The following is a 21,411-nucleotide window of genomic DNA, read 5'->3' as shown; positions in this document are numbered from 1 at the left end:
AACGAGACAACGAATTACAGTAAATGCACGGCTGTGGCCAAGAATGTGACACGATAACAATGTTAATCATAATTATTGAAAAATAGCCATGCAATACGCCACTAGCCGGGACAATAAATAGTACTAATCTTCGACAGCGGAGAAACTAGAAGGCTTTCAAATGAAATGGACTCTCTGTTTTCTCTCAGTATCACCCTTCTACAACAAATCCCTCCCCCCATCGCCAACTATCTGTCCCAATCCATACTTTTTTACTCAAATATTTCAAATGTTAATAGACGAACACTCCCACACAGAGACCCAAGCACAAACAGGAGCCCACACACTGAGAGAGAGAGAGAGAGAGGACCATTGATCTTCCTCTAGTCTGGCTCAGTCTCTGGTGTGTCTTTGGAACTTTTGTAAAATGCTCTCATAGTTTAGTTTAGTTTGGAACACCAGCCTGGCCTCAGAACCATACGCAATATACTTGATGTATTTCTGAGCAGTTCCAAGATGTATGATACCTGCTTATGGCATAGTTACTTGAGACATAAACTATAGTACGGAGGTTGGTCAAGGGAGGATTGGTGGGCGTAATCCAAGACTGTCTAGCAATCCAAAGGTTGTATGTTCGAGTCCCATCGGGGACAACTGTAGCATTTTAGCTCACCCTTCCCCTAAACCTTATTCTAAACTTACCCAATTCACCTAACCTGCTATGTAAATTCAACTAACCATTGTCGTTTTAGTTTCCCTAACTTTTGTTGTTAGTTCCCCCTAACCGCCAACGTAAATTCTCCCCATAATTCTCTTTTATTGTTACGACGCAACTAGCAACCTCATCTCAGATAAAGACGTGCAATACTATAATTTTCCAAGAAGCATGATAAGTTATGTCAGCCTAATATTTATTCTAAAGTTCAACCACTATCCCATTCATAATGTAACCTAACGTAATGTAGCATATCATACTAAATGGAGTGACACAGATTTACCTACAGAATAATACGAATTGCCCTGAGACCACGTTCGGAACACAGAGTAGAGCACAGAAACACCAATAGCAAATCAAAGAAGTGGAGGGAAAGTTATAGGCATCGGACAGCCTTGTGTGTACCCATTAGGAGCTGGCCTCACACACACACACACACACACACACACACACACACACACACACACACCCTTAGGAGAGAGAAACTTAGGGCTGAGCCCTTGCTGTTATTAACTGATAGTATATTGGAAAAGTGCGTTAGTTGGGATTTGGAGAGGCCATAGGGTTAGAAGAAATACACACTGTGGTTCCCATTCTACTGACACAAAGAACGGAACTGCCATACACATTCAATCTATATCTGTCACGCTACTGTTCCTTTCTGACACCTGGATACGTTCCGTGTGTCTCGAATGTCCATTTCCTAATCTAACCCGGATCCTAATCTAACACAGATTGTTTTAGCATTATTCTCCGTTGTCCTTTCGCTGTCTTCCTTCCCTTTGAAAATGTCTCCTCATCTGATTTAATTGCATCTGCAGAGGGAGAGTCTGACAGTGAGATTCTGGGGTCTAATGGAATATGAACGACATCAATTACAGCTCATGTTTTATGTGAGAGCCGCCTGCCATTTCAACTGTATCGGAGAGCATGCGTTAAGTCTATGAAGATTTACAGCACAGACGTGCAATTCTCTTTCTGTATCTGGTAGAGGGCGACCGATTATGATTTTTCAAAGCCGATACCGATTATTGGAGGACCAAAAAAGCCGATACCGATTAATCAGACAATTTTTTATTTATTTGTAATAATGACAATTACAACAATACTGAATGAACACTTATTTTAACTTAATATAATACATTATGTTAAATCAAATCAATTTAGCCTCAAGTAAATAATGAAACATGTTCAATTTGGTTTAAGTAATGCAAAAACAAAGTGTTGGAGAAGAAAGTAAAAGTGCAATATGTGCTATGTAAGAAAGCTAACGTTTCAGTTCCTTGCTCAGAACATGAGAACATATGAAAGCTGGTCGTTCCTTTTAACATGAGTCTGAGTCTTCAATATTCCCAGGTAAGAAGTTTTAGGTTATTATAGGAATTATAGGACTATTTCCCTCTATACCATTTGTATTTCATTAACCTTTGACTATTAGATGTTCTTATAGGCACTTTAGTATTGCCAGTGTAACAGTATAGCTTCCGTCCCTCTCCTCGCTCCTCCCTGGGCTCGAACCAGCAACACAACGACAACAGCGGCCATCGTAGCAGTGTTACTCATGCAGAGCAAAGGGAACAACTACTAGAAGGCTCAGAGCGAGTGAGGTTTGAAACGCTATTAGCGCGCGCTAACTAGCTAGCCATTTCACTTCGGTTACACCAGCCTCATCTCGAGAGTTGATAGGCTTGAAGTCATAAACAGTGCAATGCTTGAAGCACAACGAAGAGCTGCTGGCAAAACGCATGAAAGTGCTGTTTGAATGAATGTTTACGCGCCTGCTTCTGCCTACCACCGCTCAGTCAGATACTTAGATACTTATATGCTCAGTCAGATTATATGCAACGCAGGACACGCTAGATAATATCTAGTAACATCATCAACCATGTGTTAACTAGTGATTATGATTGATTGTTTTTTATAAGATAAGTTTAATGCTAGCTAGCAACTTACCTTGGCTTACTGCATTCTCGTAACAGGCAGTCTCCTTGTGGAGTGCAACGAGAGAGAGGCAGGTCGTTATTGCGTTGGACTAGTTAACTGTAAGGTTGCAAGATTGGGTCCTCCGAGCTGACAAGGTAAAAATCTGTCGATCTGCCCCTGAACGAGGTAGTTAACCCACTGTTCCTAGGCCGTCATTGAAAATATGAATGTGTTCTTAACTGACTTGCCTAGTGAAATAAAGGTATATAAAAAATTTAAATCAGCAAATCGGCGCCCAAAAATACAGATTTCCGATTGTTATGAAAACTTGAAATCGGCCCTAATTAATCGGCCATTCCGATTAATCGGTCGACCTCTAGTATCTGGAAAGCATCAGTTTCAGTACTGTCCGTAAGTCAAGCTCAGTCACGCCAGACTTTCCTATACAGACACACACAGTGCAATCTTCCTCAACCATTTACAGTCAGAAGGGTCGAGGGCAGTATGGATGTCAGAATCACCACTAAGTGACCTGGTGTGACATTGGAGAAAATACAAATGCTTTGGATCGAGCACCTGGAATCTCATTGCGTCAACAGCCAGCAGAGCCTCAGCCGACCCCCTGTGAAGGAAGCACTCCTCAGAATTCCCCGGGGCCACTGCTGACCCCAACTGAGACAGACAGAATCAGTGTGATTGAAGCCTTCTGATATATTACCTGTCTCCCAGACTCTTTAAGCTTGATTGTGCTGTGCTCTGCTCGTTGGCTAATGGTCACCACCGAATGAATCGCGACCATCCATCTCGTTTTACTGGGGGGAAAACAAGGTCAATGTTCCTCCCACAGTTTCACTCTTTTTCTCTTTATTTTCTCCCCAAAAACAAGCAGACACTATTGAATTACAGTACAATTGTGCTCCTCATTTGCCTGTAGCCTACACTTAAAAAATGCCCATCTGCCAAAGCTAGACGGGCCCAAGGATCATATACAGTTGAAGTCGGAAGTTTACATACACCTTAGATAAATACATTTGAACTCAGTTTTTCACAATTCCTGACATTTAATCCTAGTAAAGATTCCCGGTCTTAGGTCAGTTAGGATCACCACTTTATTTTAAGAATGTGAAATGTCAGAATAATAGTAGAGAGAATGATTTATTTCAAATTTGATTTATTTCGTCACATTCCCAGTGGGTCAGAAGTTTACTTACACTCAATTAGTATTTGGTAGCATTGCCGTTAAATGGTTTAACTTGGGTCAAACTTTTCGCGTAGCCTTCCACAAGCTTCCCACAATAAGTTGGGTGAATTTTGGCTCATTCCCCCTGACAGAGCTGGTGTAAGTGAGTCAAGTTTGTAGGCCTCCTTGCTCACTCACACACGCTTTTTCAGTTCTGCCCACAAATGTTCTATAGGATTGAGGTCAGGGCATTGTGATGGCCACTCCAATACCTTGACTTTCTTGTCCTTCAGCCATTTTGCCACAACTTTGGAAGTATGCTTGGGGTCATTGTCCATTTGGACCAAGCTTGAACTTCCAGACTGATGTCTTGAGATGTTGCTTCAATATATTCACATCATTTTCCCCTCCATGATGCCATCTATTTTGTGAAGTGCACCAGTCTGCAGCAAAGCACCCACACAACATGATGCTGCCAGCCCAGTGCTTCACGGTTGTGATGGTGTTTACATTTACATTTAAGTCATTTAGCAGACGCTCTTATCCAGAGCGACTTACAAATTGGTGCGTTCACCTTAAGACATCCAGTGGAACAGCCACTTTACAATAGTGCATCTAAATCTTTTAAGGGGGGGGGGGGGTGAGAAGGATTACTTTATCCTATCCTAGGTGTTCTTCGGCTTGCAAGCCTCCCCCTTTTCCTCCAAACATAACGATGGTCATTATGGCCAAGCAGTTCTATTTTTGTTCCATCAGGCCAGAGAAAATTTCTTCACATTGTCCTTTGCTGTTGTTCTGGGATTGAATTGCACTTTTCGCACCAAAGTACGTTCATCTCTAGGAGATAGAACGCGTCTCCTTCCTGAGTGGTATGATGGCTACATGGTCCCATGGTGTTTATACGTACTGTTGTTTATACAGATGAACATGGTACCTTCAGGCATTTAGAAATTGCTCCCAAGGATGAACTAGACTTACGGAGGTCTACAATTATTTTTCTGAGGTCTTGGCTGATTTCTTTTGATTTTCCCATGATGTCAAGCAAAGAGGCACTGAGTTTGGTAGGCCTTGAAATACATCCACAGGTACACCTCCAATTGACTTAAATTATGTCAATTAGCCTATCAGAAGCTTCTAAAGCCATGACATCATTTTCTGGAATTTTTCCAAGCTGTTTAAAGGCACAGCCAACTTAGTGTATGTAAACTTCTGACCCACTGGAATTGTGATACAGTGAATTATTCGTGAAATAATCTGTTTGTAAACAATTGTTGGAAAAATGACTTATGTCATGCACAAAGTAGATGTCCTAACCGACTTGCCAAAACTATAGTTTGTTAACAAGAAATGTGTGGTTTTAATGACTACAACCTAAGTGTATGTAAACTTCTGACTTCAACTGTAAGACTTGAATGTAAGACAGTCCGCAGGTGATTGGTTTTCATACTTACAATATTCTCATCGTGGCTCTGCAGGCTTGTAACTATGGATTGGCATCAAGCCTAACATCTCAGACCATTAGTTTGCAAAGCTTTTTGGCACTGTGACCCACTTAAAGCCTTTCAGATGTTCCTCGGCTCTAACAAAATAAACCAAACTATGTCTACTGCCACAACCCAGTCTTTAGATGTGACACAAGACAGACTAGCAAACCATCGAACCACCAATGTGTCATGACCAACTATTTGGAAAACTGCATTAAACTACTTAGAGGCAATGTTAGCCATAATAGTAGGAAGGCCGAGATACTGAGATACTGACACAATGCCATATCAATACTCAGTCAATTGGCATTGCAAATGACAGGTGGTGAAATCTGGGTTGTAGTTACAGATGGAGAAAAGCGTAGACTTTGAAGTCTGTGATAGAACATTGAAAGTTAAATCTGCACCGTCATCATTAGACTAGCAGTGAATCAGCTCTATTCTAGTCATTCTATTTCTATGGATGAGCCATCCTCCAGTCTGGTCTGGAGTCAGATCTTCAGGGAGAGATTTGCTGTAGGTCAGCAGAGTTCCTTCCACTCAAACAAAAGAGCTCCCGAAGATAGCTGCAGTTTTCATGATGGGGAGAGAAGCAACTCATAACTGGATAATTTGCACGGCTCAATCAGGTGTTTTGTCTTGTTCTGAATATGAGCGCTCAAAAGTTGGGATGCGGTTTTGCAAGAGAGGAAGGGGTAGGGGCATGAGTTGTAACTGTTTCAGACACAACCACAATATGCACATACACACTCTTCCTGTCTTCAAGAGGAGTAGTTTCACCATAGAACATGTGATCAAACCACAGCCCCATATATACTAGAGCTGGGAGATATGGACAAAAATCCATTTCGCGATAAATTGCCTGAATTGATCCGAAAGTCATAAATAGAACAAATCGTTTATAGCATTAATGTGCATGAATTATCCTTTAAACTACTGCTAATAGTTTGACGACTGTCGCCATCAATTGTCCTACTAACAATCTTACATATTAAGAAACGTATTCAATTTAAAACGTCATATTTCTCTAGGATAGTCTTGTCAGTGACATACACCACAGTGCAAAGGCCTTTCAGCAAGGCTCTTCATTTAACACAGCGGCAGAAACAGGTGTCATGACGTCGGCCTGGGGGGTAGGTTTATGACAGTCTTAAATACCTCTTCCCCCCTTTTTCCTCTCTCTACCCTACTGATGTGAAATTTGAAAACCCCTTGGTTAACATAGAGATTCTGGGAACATCAGAAGGTGGGGGGAAATTAACTATATCCTGGTAATCTGACCAATTGAACATTTGCAGTGTTACTTAATGAATATGATGTTAGTTCGGTTGTCATCTGAGACATTCTCATCAATGATAAGATGACATAAACTCTACAGTGGAAAGTCTACACATCAGAGTTATCGGATTCACATGGAATTGTTGTTCAATTTAAATGTTTGAATATGAAATTATTCGTGATGGGATGAAATGTGATTTTAGCTTCTAAAATGTGAGATTTGGGTTTTCATAGGGTAGGGCTCTGCTCAATCAGTGGCCCGCCCCTGTGACGGGACATGGGTTATAAAACTTTTCAAACACGCCCTCCCCTCCCTTCCTATATAAAGCCTTGATGACAATATAACCTCCTGTTTAGAGGATGTGAGGACGACGGTCCGATATCAGAATGGTTCAGATAATAACTACAGAATGAAGCCAACATCAGCGTGAGCTTTGGTTGCGAACTCTGAACTCTTATTCACTACAGAAGTGATACCTCCTAGCCGTTGAATTAGCAACAGCAGCTGCAAATGAGGAATTGTGGAATTGTTTGTCGAGAGTGGTTCTTTGCAAAACTGGCCGCTATAGCTTATTAATTTCCCTGCGATTCTTATCAGTTTCATAATCTCCTCATTACCCACATACCTTTCCTCTTCTGCCGAAACTGCATAAACACTTGAGGCCTTGTGGTTTAGGGTTCTTTCCGAAACTGTTAACGAACTCCAGCACGGAACATACAGGCTACACACAGAGTCCTACTACGCCTCTGTTACTCCCAGATATCACCACCACTGATCTACTCCGCTGACTCCACTGAGCCTCCAAGGCATCAGAAGACTTTGTTTTTCATTACAAGGGATTCACAGCTGCATTTCTCACCTAGTTTGTTCACGGCAGACCTCCTTATTTTCTCTCTCCAGTCAAGATTAACAAGCGAGAAGACACCACCATTGCCGAGGGGGGTTGTAGTTGCAGTGGTATATTTTTTATTTGAAGATTTATTTAACTAGGCAAGTCAGTTAAGAACAAATTCTTATGTACAATGACGGCTTACACCGGCCAAACCCGGACGACGCTGGGCCAATTGTGCGCCGCCTTATGGGACTCCAAATCACAGCCGGTTGTGATAAAGTCTGGATTCAAACCAGGGTGTCTGTAGTGACACCTCTAGCACTGAGATGCAGTGCCTTAGACCGCTGCGCCACTCGGGAGCCGAAAACCAGCAAAGATGCAAACCTCACTGTGAATAACCCCAGCTAGTAAAATGTTAGTTTCTCATACTCCTTCCCTTCCATTGATGTTAGAGAACCGAGGTTCTGCCCCTTGTCACATACACTTAGAGTGTAATTAATGATCCGCAATCTGGCTCGAACACACACACATAAACAATTGTTAGTCGCTTATCGAGGCTGTTTATTTCTTGTTTGTTTTCTTTTTCGATGGACACAGTAGGCAGAGAATTGGAAATTGCCTTTCCCGAACCAATCATGCAAACTCAATGGAAGAAAGGGGAATCTGTGCTATGGTCCCTAATGAGTAACAGAGTAACATTACCTCTGTTTGATTAAGAGCTTAATTGTGATTATAATTAACAAATATAACCTCATCTGGCCACGACGGCCTTCTAAGTGGCCAGTTAATTAAAGGGCTAATTCCCAACCAATGTTGACCGAGGTGAAAATCGCTCCGGAAACGCTCGGGTGGACTGGCGTTATCCATTTCCTTGTTCCTCGTTAATGGAACCGTGTCACACAATGTAGAATTGGAGATCGAGACAGAAGACACTGTAGCTATAAGAAGCTAGTATTGTCCGCACAGCACTGCATACTGTATTTCCCCATAGAGGCCCTTATAACCTGATTCACTCACAGACCTGGTTTCTAAGAGAATAGGCTCATTCAACAGGAATACAGCTTCTACTCTGACCTGAAAGCGTCTTTGTGTGTCCTTGGGCAAGATGCTTGAGCTGTATGGATGAATGATTTCTAGAATATGACTTACTACAGTAATAACATATGGTATAGATGGCAGACCCGTTGAAAATATCAGGGAACAGAAGTTTAGCCTAGTTGTTGTCCATTGTAGTAGAAGAACTGCCACTGTGTCAGAGCTAAAAGACCCAAAAAGAGAGACATGGTAAGAGGACAGGGGAGAGAGGGAAAGAGAGAGACACAGGTAGAGGACAAGCAGGAAGGGAGAGTGAGAGAGAGTTATGGGGACTGGCGAGCTTGGCCCTCTCTAGTGTCTCCTCTTTGACCTGCGCTGTTCGGAGATGTGCCAGATTTACACACATCTTGTTTCTGACCAATTAGACAGGAATAAAAGCTGGGGATGGGGCCGCGGGTTAAAACTGGGCCACTTAACACTCATTCTCTCCCTCTCCCTCTCTTCATTTCCCTTTCTGGCATTTACAGGGGCAGGAGGGAGAATATAGCCTGTGCGGCAGGTAGCCCAGTGGTTAGAGCATTAGGCCAGTAACCGAAAGGTTGCTGGATTGAATCCCCGAGCTGACAAGGTAAAAATCTGTCGTTCTGCCCCTGAAAATGGCAGTTATCCCATTGTTCCTTGGTAGGCTGTCATTGTAAATAAGAATTTGTTCTTAACTGACTTGCCTAGTTAAATAAATCTACATTTATTTATTTTTTAAATTAAAGATGAAGACAAAAAGAAAGCAGTCTCATTTGGCACCTAGTAGAGATGTCAACTCCACCTGCGGCAAACAGGGCCTGGGTATTGTTCCTGCCCTCACACACTCACGCATACACGTGGGCGCTTGTGTGAGAACTGAGCGGTCAGAAAGCATGTGCAGTGTGGCATGACAGTTGAACTGTACGAGCATGAGCACACACAGAGGCAGAATCCCATGTCCTGTATGACTCTGTCTGTCTCCATCTTTCCTCTCACCCAGTAACCAGTCCTTGACAACACAGTGGGAGGGAAATGTCCATTTTCTCAATCTCCCTTTTGCTCTGTCTCATTGCTTTGTCTCACTTCCTCCCAATCTCTCTCTCTCTCTCTCGCTCTCTCTCTCACTCTCTCTCTCTCTCACACTCTCTCTCGCACACTCTCTCTCACACTCTCTCTCTCACACACTCTCTCTCTCACACTCTCTCTCTCTCACACACTCTCTCTCTCACACTCTCTCTCTCACACACTCTCTTTCTCTCACACGCTCTCTCTCACACTCTCTCTCTCTCTCTCTCTCTCACTCTCGCTCTCTCTCTCGCTCTCTCTCTCACTCTCGCTCTCTCTCTCGCTCTCTCTCTCGCGCGCCCCCTCTGGTGTCTATGCAGCTAATAATGTCAGCGATAGCAGCGACAGGGTGCAGCTAATGACACAGAGGGGAGGGAGATGTGCTCATTAGTCCTTTCCACGTTAGTGTGCAACATGGACAAGTCTCTGCCTGAAGAGGGAAGAGAGCGAAGCCATAGACCTGGGAGAGACAGACATGAGAGCGGGCGAGAGGGAGAGAGAGAGATTACAATGTTTTTTTTATGGGAATAAGGAATAGTCTAATAAGTCAAATGGAAGTCTAAAGAACAACAACAAAAGAACGCAAAAACATAATTTACTCCCAACTTCAACGTAATTTCCAAAACGTAAAATCCAAAATCTGTGGTCCTGTGGCCCCAAAAACAAGGCCAACACTGTGAGTGAACTGTAAGACCAGGTTGCTTTTACTGGAAAGTGACCCAGCACACAGGCAACGGTAAACAAGTAGGGTTGCATGTGAAAAGTACAACAAACAAACTGATTTCCCGGACGAGGAGGGGGCGGGAGAGGGCAGATCAAAATGTAACATGTTCTACAGAAAAGTGTTTCTGTGTCATTTGGCAACACATCTGTAGAAAGTCAAATGGTCAAGTCCGCCACGTCAGCAAATCCCTTTTTTCGACCTCTAGCTGTATGTGACTTCTGGACTCTCAGTCCTTTTAACTCCAATGTGAGCTAAACGACGCTCTAATACAAATACACCCACCACAACACACACACTCGGAGCTCAAAAAACCTCACCCTGAATTGAGAGAAAATAAGTTGCGTAATAAATAGGTCCTCCCTTCACTTGGTGTTTATGAAGTAGTGGGCTACTCTCTCCCTTAAACATTGAGGCACCGATGATAGCCTCAAAGTGCCTTCCCTGGTAGAGAGGCCAGGCAGAATTAGTCTCGAAACCCTGACCCTAGGAAACAGTGACTAGGGTCTGGTTTCAATTGCAGACTCTTTTGGCAATTTCAATAGGGGGGAATTGTTCCGAGGTGGGTCCTCTTCAGACAGACAACTCTCCCAACGAATCACAAGGCAGACATGCCAGAACGTCGCGATTCAAAATCATTCTTTGCAGTCAAAACCTTTGCAGTGGTTTTAGTTGATGCAAACTAGCCACATTTCCGAAACGCAATAATAATTTTTTTACCTCAATGGTCTCCATCATGCTAGCTACGATGTGCCATTTCATTCAAGCAGATAAAGTAGTAACCGAGGCAGTGATGTAGTTCCTCCAGTGGTTCCCAAACTTGTTATAGTTCCCCTTCAAACATTCAACCTCAAGCTGCGTACCCCCTCTAGCACCAGGGTCAGCGCACTCTCAAATGTTTTTTTGTTTTTGTTGCCACACACACACTATACCATTTATTAAACATAAGAATGACTGTTTTTGTCACAAGCTCGTGGAAAGTGACAAAGAGCTCTTATAGGACCAGGGCACAAATAACAATATAATAACAATCAATCATTTTGCTCTTTATTTAGCCATCTTTTTCAAATGTGAATCACATTTTTATGTGGCGTACCCCCGACGGCACGCGTACCCCAGTTTGGGAACACCTGCTCTATGCAAACACAGTCCATCACTGAAACCAGACCCTAGTCACTGTTGCCTAGGATCGGCTTTACGAGACTAAGGCATTCAAGATGTGCTGTAACATAATATTTTCCTTCCAGAGAGGAAGCTCCCTTCCTGGCTCTCAACACACACACACACACACACACACACACACACACACACACACACACACACACACACACACACACACACACACACACCCCCACACACACACACACACACACACACACACACACACACAGGCAAGGTAATCTAGGACTTGTGACTCTATTTAAGAGGGAAACACACTCACATACCTCTTGAAAAGCATGCCCCTACAGAGACTTGCCCTGGAGCTAGTGCCCTCTGTACAAAGGGAGCGGGAGAAAAACTGCCTTCATTGCAAAAAGGATGCAAGCTAACAGCTCCTCTCCAATGCCATCCTTCCTTTCCTCTCTCCTGTTCTCTCGCTTCACTCATCTCTCCCCCCGGCTCTTTCCTGTGGGGATGGGCATCACCTGACATTGTTCGACTTACATCTACTCAAACCACCGTGACTGTACTCTGCTTCAGTCACAGAAATGTTTCTTTGTCTGTGCACAGGCCGACACAAGCAGAGTAGGTATTGCATTGACGTGTCTGTAATATCACGCTCAGCTGCTATCGACTTGCGCAATATTCCAATACACAACGGGCTCAGCTGCAAACTCCTCCACATGCGCGGGCCAGAGAAAACAACGGGCTCACATAACCAACCCCAGCGTCTGACATTTGCACTTCTTCCACCGAGCCAGTGACGAAACACAAACATTTCCCGCTCCTCCACCCCCAGAGACCCGCAGGGAGAGAGGGGAAAAAAAGCATCCTTCCTTTCCAACCTTCCTTGAAGTCATCTCAAATCTAATTGGTTGGATTGGTGAAAGCAATATCGGATGGTAACGTTGCTTATTAGGCTATACCTATCCAATCAATTATAGACCTGTGCTTACCTCAAGGAAACAAGAGAGGAAACCAAGAAGGAAACAAGGAAGGTAACAACGAAGGATGGATTTCGAAAATATTCCAACAGGGGCATGGCCCCGCTCGGTAAGCGGCAATTTCCCAGCCCAGGGTAAAGTCCCCTCGTGCACCTGGCCCTTAGCTGGAGACAGGAACAGGAGGTTGAGCGAGGTCACCGCCCACAGCCAGTTGGAGGACAGCAGCAGAACACAGGGCCTATTTTTAACAGGAGCTTCTAATTCAACCAGTCACCCATTTCTTTTTCACAACTCATAAGGGTTTTCACAAGATAGACAGTCAACATATCTTCAGAAGTTGGCTGGTGGTGTTTCTTTGGGGGGATGTGAGGGGGTGGGAGACTGATTAACTCTACAGTGGTGGAAGTGAGAGACAACAAAACAATATGTTTTACGAGGTACAATTTGCTTGTTGTTCACCGTGATGTTCCGCTGGTTGTGGGAATACTTCAAGAATAACCTCAAAAGTACTCGCTCAGAGTGAGTTTTCATTCGGAAAAGGACAACTGATTTGGCCTTAAATGATCTGTCGTCCGCAAGAAAAGTCTGACAAAGCAGATGAAGCTTTATATGCTGGACGGGTGTTTGGATTTTCCGTTTGTTATGACAGTTGTGGCAACCCTTCAGAACACAATTACCCAACATCTTATTCAAATGACAACCAACATGGTCAAAACACAAGCCGAGATACGCACCCACATGCACGAGTATGGGCACGCACACACGCACACGCTCAGAACCCTGGGGGACTGTAGCCTTATCGCAACATAGGGAGGCTCTCTGCCACAGAAAGCCTGCAATGTGTCTGTCCCTCCGCTGCAGTACTCTGAACAGCAAGCAGTGACGCTGATTCCTTTCACTGTGTTACGGTGTCCCCATACAAATATCACACACACACACACACACACACACACATATTCATTGTGTCCTCACGTTGCAGTCGTACATTCAGCACATGCACATTCACTGCTTGTATTTGCCTGTGCCGACACATCCAGCTCTAGAAAAATACATAGAGAGAAGAGAGCAAATCTTTGGGAGGGAGACACTTTTAAAAAAGAGCTGCTTCATGTTTGGTGTGTGTTTGCTGTGCAGACAGTAAGATAAGATAGATAAAGAGGTGTGTCTACATGTGCGCGCGCGCGCGTGTGTGTGTGTGTGTGTATTCCTCGATTCATGTCAGACGTTCTGTTTGCTCTGACGATTGTGTTTGTTCTGACGTGCCTCCGCACCAGCCCCCTGAGCCGTAACTACACTCTGCTTTTCTACACTGGCTAATAACCTTGTCTGAAGGTAAAGTAAGGAAGATGTGAACAATTTAAAAGTGAAGAGGTCAACTTCCTGTTGATTCAGCAATGACTAGAACAGACTTGGGGTAATCTGCCAATAGCCCCCTCCCTGATAGCAGCTCTTCAAGAGCCAACAAGGCAGCACCAAAACCATGCAGGATCCCAATGAGGCAGAATATCAGATAGTTAGAAGGATACAGATCCAAATGGAGGCCATTTCCACCTGATGAGGACTAGCAAAGGAGGATTGGCTTGCTGGGCTGTCTGTCCAAACACAAACATGCCCGCACGCACACACACCTGAACAATTGGCTTTGTTTAGAGGCATCATGTCAGTTCTGGCCAGGGAAGAGCCCTCGAACATTTACCTGCCATTGTCTCCTGTGCCATCCTGTCTTGGTGGTTGGCACACACAGGGGGGGGGGGGGGGGTACTTACCGCCTCTGCATTTTGTTAAGAACCTGAAGCCAATTCACATTTGGCACGACATGAGCTGAGCGGGAAAACCGTTGGTTTGGGCTGATCATAAGATCACAAGGCAAACCTCTCGCTGCCTTAGCAAGTTATTTTCCCCTCTAATATCAAGTGTTTGTAGCCCTGCTGTTGCAATGTCCGCCACAGCACAGTCAGACAGCAACTCAATATAGCCAGTGGGGACAATTTGCTACAGCTCATTCTTCATCATACTTCATTAATGCCCGGAATATTAAAGGTTTGGATGCATATTGTTTTTGTGTTTATCTTAAATCTCTATGACTATGTACCCCGACAAACCACAGGCACGGCCAGCATCTGAAATGGCACCCTATTCCCTATACGGTGCACTACTTTTGACCAGGACCCATAGGTCTCTGGCCAAAAGTAGTGCACTATGTAGGGAACAGGGTGCCATTTGGGATACGGCCGTGGGATTGGCATTGTGAATGCGAGGGACCAGGAATAGAGACGATGGTTCTGGAACTCTGCCAAAATGGGCTGAAACTGTGGAATCTCATGTGACAATGGGAAATAGCAAGAACAGATACCACTCCAGGGTTCCCCAATAGGAGGCCCGCTGTTAGACATAAAAGACTGTAAAATCACCACAAAATCAGCTCAAAGTGATTTTCATTTAGGAAATCTGTTCCCAAGTATTCCCACGCATAAATAGAGAGGCATATGTGATCGTATCCCAAAGTAATCAAGGTTTGAAATGATTCTGTTTTTGTCAAATACTATGTCCGTTTGGGATTCTTGGAGTCAATTTGCACTGTACAAATGATTTATAACTACGTTCCGGCCCAACGACCATCAGCTCAAGGAAGAATCGGCCCACAGCTGAATGTAATTGGGGACCCATGCACAACACTATACTGTAGATAGCCTGGCACTAGAGCCAGCCAGAGAGTTGTTAACCTCTATGCTTTTCTAAAGCACTGTGTTTTTTTGGGGGGGGGGGGGGGGGGGGGTTTCATTCAGTGCTTCATTCAAGGCAGTGCAACTGAAACATACACTAGACTAGAGTGGACACAAATGTTTGGGAGGATGCAGTGGAAATCCCTTCCTTCCAGGTCAGTGGGCCTATACTCAATGACCTCCAGGCAGAAACCTTGCCTATCTCAGCAAAATATAATTGTAAAATGTCACATTGACATTCACTTTCTAAGAGTGCTATCAAAGCTGTAGAAATAAGTCAGGTCGTTCCCGCTGATTCAATACTAGGACAAACAGGTTAGTGACCATGGTGTGGGACTGTTGGTTATCACTTAACCACATGACCAAATGACAACATGCCACATCCGTCACATGAAATGTCCCAAAGTCATCCACTTCCTGTTTGTCCCAACACTCTCCCCTGCCTCCTCTGCTCTCTCCCCTGTCTCCTCTGCTCTCTCCCCTGTCTCCTCTGCTCTCTCCCCTGCCTCCTCTGCTATCTCCCCCATCTCCTCTTCTCTCTCCCCTGTCTCCTCTGCTCTCTCCCCTGTCTCCTCTTCTCTCTCCCCTGCCTCCTCTTCTCTCTCCCCTGTCTCCTCTGCTCTCTCCCCTGTCTCCTCTTCTCTCTCCCCTGTCTCCTCTGCTCTCTCCCCTGCCTCCTCTGCTCTCTCCCCTGTCTCCTCTTCTCTCTCCCCTGTCTCCTCTGCTCTCTCCCCTGCCTCCTCTGCTCTCTCCCTGTCTCCTCTGCTCTCTCCCTGTCTCCTCTGCTCTCTCCCCTGTCTCCTCTGCTCTCTCCCCTGCCTCCTCTGCTCTCTCCCCTGCCTCCCCTGCTCTCTCCCCTGCCTCCCCTGCTCTCTCCCCTGCCTCCTCTGCTCTCTCCCCTCCCTCCCCTGCTCTCTCCCCTGCCTCCTCTGCTCTCTCCCCTGCCTCCTCTGCTCTCTCCTCTGCTCTCTCCCCTGCCTCCTCTGCTCTCTCCCCTGCCTCCTCTGCTCTCTGCCCTGCCTCCCCTGCTCTCTCCCCTGCCTCCCCTGCTCTCTCCCCTGCCTCCCCTGCTCTCTCCCCTGCCTCCTCTGCTCTCTCCCCTGCTCTCTGCCCTGAGTCAGTGAGGATGTGTGACACAGTACAGACATACGCTCTCCCTCTCAGGTATTACTGGACTTCCCAGAGCTGAAAAACAGCAGGCTGATGCCATACCCCTGGAGGTAGTCCTGTAGCAGTCTGCCCAGAGCAAGTTGGTTATGCAAACATAATAGCAGTGTGTGTGCAGACAGTGCTGTGTGTGTGTTTGCCCATAAAATCATCTTCATTATCCTCAATGCCTCATATGCATTGCTTCTACACCTGCATTGCTTGCCGTTTGGGGATTTAGGCTGGGTTTCTGTACAGCACTTTGAGATATCAGCTGATGTACGAAGGGCTATATAAATACATTTGATTTGATATCTACAACCAGTGTGTTATGCACTAACAATTATGCATATCATTTTGCATAGTCACTGACAATTTGTGTGACTGTAAGATGTCTAGCCTAAAACCTTATCAGAGATCACAGAGAGCATGTTTGGACCATCTTTTCCATATTATTGGGAGGTGAACCCTCCTTCTGGCCAGTGGTCACATCAAAAACCCTCTTTTCTTAGGCAGCTCGATGCTGAATTATGCACATGTTGATGACTTGTATATTACATTGCAGTGGCATTTCTTATTGTGACAATTGGTGTGCAATGCCTTGGCGGTTTAGGACTGGGATCCCCCAGATGTTGTGTAGATAACTGTATTACACTGTGACTGCTTATCATCTTACCTCCTTGACTTTCTCCCGACGCTGAAGGGTCTGAGGGTCGCTCGGCTTGCCATGTTCGATCCCCAAGGGCGGCTTTAGCAGACATTTTTTAAACTTGTTGTAATCGAAAGAAGTATCCGTGTTGGCACCCTGGTTAGAAGACGAGGTCACTTTCTCATTCTTAGAAGCCGACTCCGTTTTAGACCTCGACCGCATCATGTCCTCCAACGCTTCCCCGCCAGCGTCTTTCTTATCAGTTTTAGCCTCATTGGTGACAGAGGGCTTGCGGCTCAAGGCTTTGAGTTTTGTGCTCGTCTCCCCTTTGGCCGAGGTGATGCCCCGGAGATGTTCTGGGTCCTTTGCTCCCTTCTTAAGATGCTCCCTCACATCATTCTCAGACCCTACCGTTACTGGTTGGCTCTCCGTCTTTGAGAGAAAAATACGTTTCAAACGGACAGAGTCGGGTAAGAAGAATAAGGCCCCGAAACACAGAGTTACCAAGCCCGAGAGAAAAAGTAGAAACACGAATTTCTGGGATAGGCGAAGACCCATGCCCGATGCTGACACACCGGGCAACTTTCGGAAAACCATTGAATCAGTTTTTCTTTATGATTGCCTTAATTTATTCAGCAGTAGGCTATAGGTTACAATGGTTGTACAACACTCCACGTTCACACCCTCTCCGCTGGAAAGCTCCCCTATGTGTCCTTGTTGCATGTGTAAAAGTTGATATGAGGGGCTGAAAAACGCACCCTTGTGACAAACTGATTGCCACGACTCTCCTTATCGTGCAATCGATTGGACCTGCATAGGTAAAGGTTACCTTTCAAATGTAGCAATCGCGTTTGGCAATGAGACCAATAATGTGCACATCACATTAGCATGTATTGGTTATGACAGTCATAGCACACGCGTTTGATGTTTTTCTCTTTTTCAATATCTCACATTCACAAAGAAAACGACAGGTTTCTGATAAATGCCACTGTGTTTGCGTAATCCGCACTAAATCTATGGATGTGAAATAACGAAAAATGCCGGAATCTACACTAAAATGACACAGATGTTGCTTTACTTTACGTAGCCTATTGATCATAAAATGCACCCATCACAAAGCCAAAGTAAAGTTGATCTTATCTTCATTATTCCAAGGCGCGACAATCATTGGCAAATACATCACCGGATGGTAAAAACATGCATAGAGCGTCTTTATCAGCAGGTCCGTTCATAGCGGTCCCCGTTGCAGGTCACAGAATGATCTGTAAAACCGAGGAATCACAAGCACAAGCGTCTGGTTTTGTATCCTGTAAGGTAGGCGGATGCTGCTGCTGTATGAACGTGTATATTTATTCATGCCGCCACCGTCAGTTAGAAATCTGCACGTTCTTCAGTCTCTCATCATATCTGAATACGCAGCACACAACCCACACAGCGAAGGTGAACGAAGACCGTGTCGCATACACGCAAGAATTTGTTTTAGCTTCCAAAAAAATCCGTAGAATGGAGGCTAAAAAAAACACCATCAGAGAGATATAGTACAGCTTGCAGTTCAATCCCATCAACACATCGTGTCTTCCACTCGCCGTCTATGGTTTGTCTTCCCGTGCGCACCCTTGCTGTACCGTATTCGCCCGCTTGCTCGCCAACAGCGCAGAGGTAGAAATATGATATAAAATATAGGCTAGAGTGAAACGAATACTTGTCGCTAAACCGAGTGGGTTGGTCGGGATCTCTTGATGGATACCCAAGGCGGCTTGTCAAAACATGGTAAAAGGCATACGAACCCACAGTCGAAGGGAGGACCAGCAGCGGGGGGTTTATCGGGCTCTCTGGGCAGTCAATTATGAACCAAAGTGGCTGTGGGTCCTATTCCCAGCATTGGATAACTCATTTTAGCCTACCGACTGGGTGGGGCATATATATCGATAAGATTGTAGATATTAAACAATTTTTTGCCCAAAATCCATGGCACCGGTCATACATTAAAATAACTCAAAGTAGCCAAAATAGTCTTCATGATGAATAGACTTCCAAAATGATGTGTATTTCTCTAGACATAAGACAACATCTAATATGAAAGGCAATAACATTGATCAGATTCAACATGGGGTGTGTAATGAATAATCGTTCTCGTCCTTGCGTAGAACAGTGTGCTGATCACATGCCAAAAGTTTGGAAAGTTCTACCTCTGCATATAAGAAGAGAGAGGAGGGCAGATGATAAATTGCAGACATACTGTTGTCCAGGGACAAAATAAGATAAATGGTCCCAATTAACATGGTGGTAGCCATTAACTAAAGAGCTATGCACAGCACTATCAAACCAACTGGTGGGCGGGGAGGGTGTGGTGGGCGGGGAGGGTGTGGTGGGCACCATCAGAGAGTTTACAGGACAACTATAATGCATGGTGAACAAAAATAGGTATTATAGTCTCTCTCTTTCTCTGGGCCTAATAATGTTTAGTTTGTGGAATCTTGGGTACATCTGCTTCAGTGACATTGGGCTCAGAATAATGTTCAAATGTGTGTTGAGCAGTTGTTTATGTCATTCTCACACTCTATTTGACCCCCGAGTCTGACTGTCAACACATCTCCCATTGTAGGTGTAACTCAATCAGACTAGCTGCTTGTAATTTGCAGCGAAGCAAAAGAGGAGAATGAACCAGTTACATTTACCCCCATGTATTTCTTTGCAACGTGGTCTCAGAGCATTTCTTATCATTCTGTATGTAAATCCGAGACACTCCATTTAGTATGATATATTACATTTAGTATGGGATGTATTCATTTGTGGATCCCATCTTCCATTCCGTATGATATGTTATGAATTGCAGTTTGTACATTACGAATTTGCAAAGCGTACAATATGGTACAACATTTGCTAACGTATGATATGTTACCAATTCCAATTTCTTGTAGCTCACGTTAACTAGGTGGCTAACGCTAATGGTAGCTAGCTCTAGGTGTTAAGCTAGGAGTTAGGTTAAAGGGTTAAGGTTATGGGGAATGGTTAGCTAACATGCTAAGTAGTTGCAAAGTAGCTACAAAGTAGTAAACAGTTGCAACGTTGCCAATTAGCCAACATGCTAAAGTTGTCCGTGATGAGATTCGAACACACAACCTTTGGGTCGCCAGACGTTCATAAGGTGTCATAACCAGCTATAAATTAACAGAATATATGTCACAACAGGTGTACATATATGGGTCATGACAGTGTTATCACCATATTATGACAGGCTATGACAAGTTATGTCAGCTGTTATGACATATACGACATGGTTATTATGGTGTCATAACATGTTACGACACTGGGTGTCAAGTCAAATGTTACCAATCAATGTGTTTCAATGGTGCAAGTTGCAGTTGAGTTGGCATGGAGATCTGTATGTCAGTGACAGGCTAGTTTATCATGAGGATAAACGAGATATATAATACACTCCCAGCTCTCTTATTGCAAGCAAGGTGTATCATTCAGTGTATCCTTGAAAGTACATGTCTTTGTGCCTTGCTTTCTCCCATTGTTGAAACAGTACAGTTCTGAGTGGATGGGTTCACTGCATGGATATCACGTCAAACATAGTGAATGTTGGTGATCCACAAAACAGCCTTGACACATATGGAAAACAGTGTTGTTGGCTGAATAAGGACCACATTGGATCACTAGTGCGCGGAAAATACATACTGGCCATACATTCCTCACTTCAGAGGGGAATCACATTGTCCTCTATAATCATTACCCACTGGGCACACAATGGCCGAATCAACGTCGTGTCCACGTCTTTCCAATCAAATGACGTTGAGCCAACATGGAATAGACGTTGAATTGACGTATGTGCCCAGTGGGTAAACAATGATATAAACTTTGTCACGAAAGACATCTCTTTGTGGTATAGACGAATTGAGTCGTCTGTTTATTAGCCTTCCTTTTCCCTGTTCATCTACATTCAGATCTAGGATTTGGCATGCGCACGTCGCCATACCATTGGGGCGTATGTAATGATCCATCGATACGCCTATCCTCCCATTCGTTTGGGCTCAGTTTGATCACAGAGTCGGGCTGTTCTGTGATCCATAAACTCTTCCGTTTGACGGGAAGACGTATGCCTTGTTCCCGTATTCAAACATTCACCCTGCCGTACCAATGATGCAAGGTTTTATTCATTGTTCAAGCGAGGCACAAGTGGAAAAAGTCCATCTCTGTGTGTTGTTCATTCTAATGCATCAAACAGTGTTGTCGTGGAGACGTATTGGACTGTGCCAGCGTTCTCTGGATTAATAATATCACAGTCGCTGCTATTTCTTTTTTTTTAAGCACCCAGGCAAAATGAACCCTGACACTGGAACTAATGGATATAGAGCACGTCTGATGTTTGTTGCTCGACTACGCCAATCAATCCCGTGGGGAGTATAGAGGCCATTTTGACTTGTTGCACAGGGGACAGACTGATAGAGATAGTAGTGCTGACGGCACGGTCTCAGCGTGTGAGAGAAGCCAGCAAGGGTTGCACGTCAGGACAACTTATAGAGGGCGAACTAAAGGAGACGGTTGGTG

The 21,411-nt window shown here is 44.5% G+C and overlaps 1 protein-coding gene across 1 annotated transcript in view; it reads right to left on the bottom strand.

The window, feature by feature from the left end:
• Positions 1 to 18,628, bottom strand: part of LOC115141202 (mannosyl-oligosaccharide 1,2-alpha-mannosidase IA-like) — a 240,448-nt gene extending 221,820 nt beyond the window's left edge. The window contains exon 1 of the mRNA XM_029679931.2: positions 16,885 to 18,628. Within this exon, the coding sequence (XP_029535791.2) occupies positions 16,885 to 17,454 (570 nt within the window). The 5' untranslated portion in view covers positions 17,455 to 18,628. The remainder of the gene's footprint in view (positions 1 to 16,884) is intronic.
• Between the last annotated feature and the right edge of the window lie 2,783 nt (positions 18,629 to 21,411).

Source organism: Oncorhynchus nerka, linkage group LG14 (assembly GCF_034236695.1).
Source record: "Oncorhynchus nerka isolate Pitt River linkage group LG14, Oner_Uvic_2.0, whole genome shotgun sequence".
Classification (NCBI taxonomy): domain Eukaryota; kingdom Metazoa; phylum Chordata; class Actinopteri; order Salmoniformes; family Salmonidae; genus Oncorhynchus; species Oncorhynchus nerka.
Note: the sequence above shows the minus strand (reverse complement) of the source record. Positions and strands in the feature narration are given on the sequence as shown.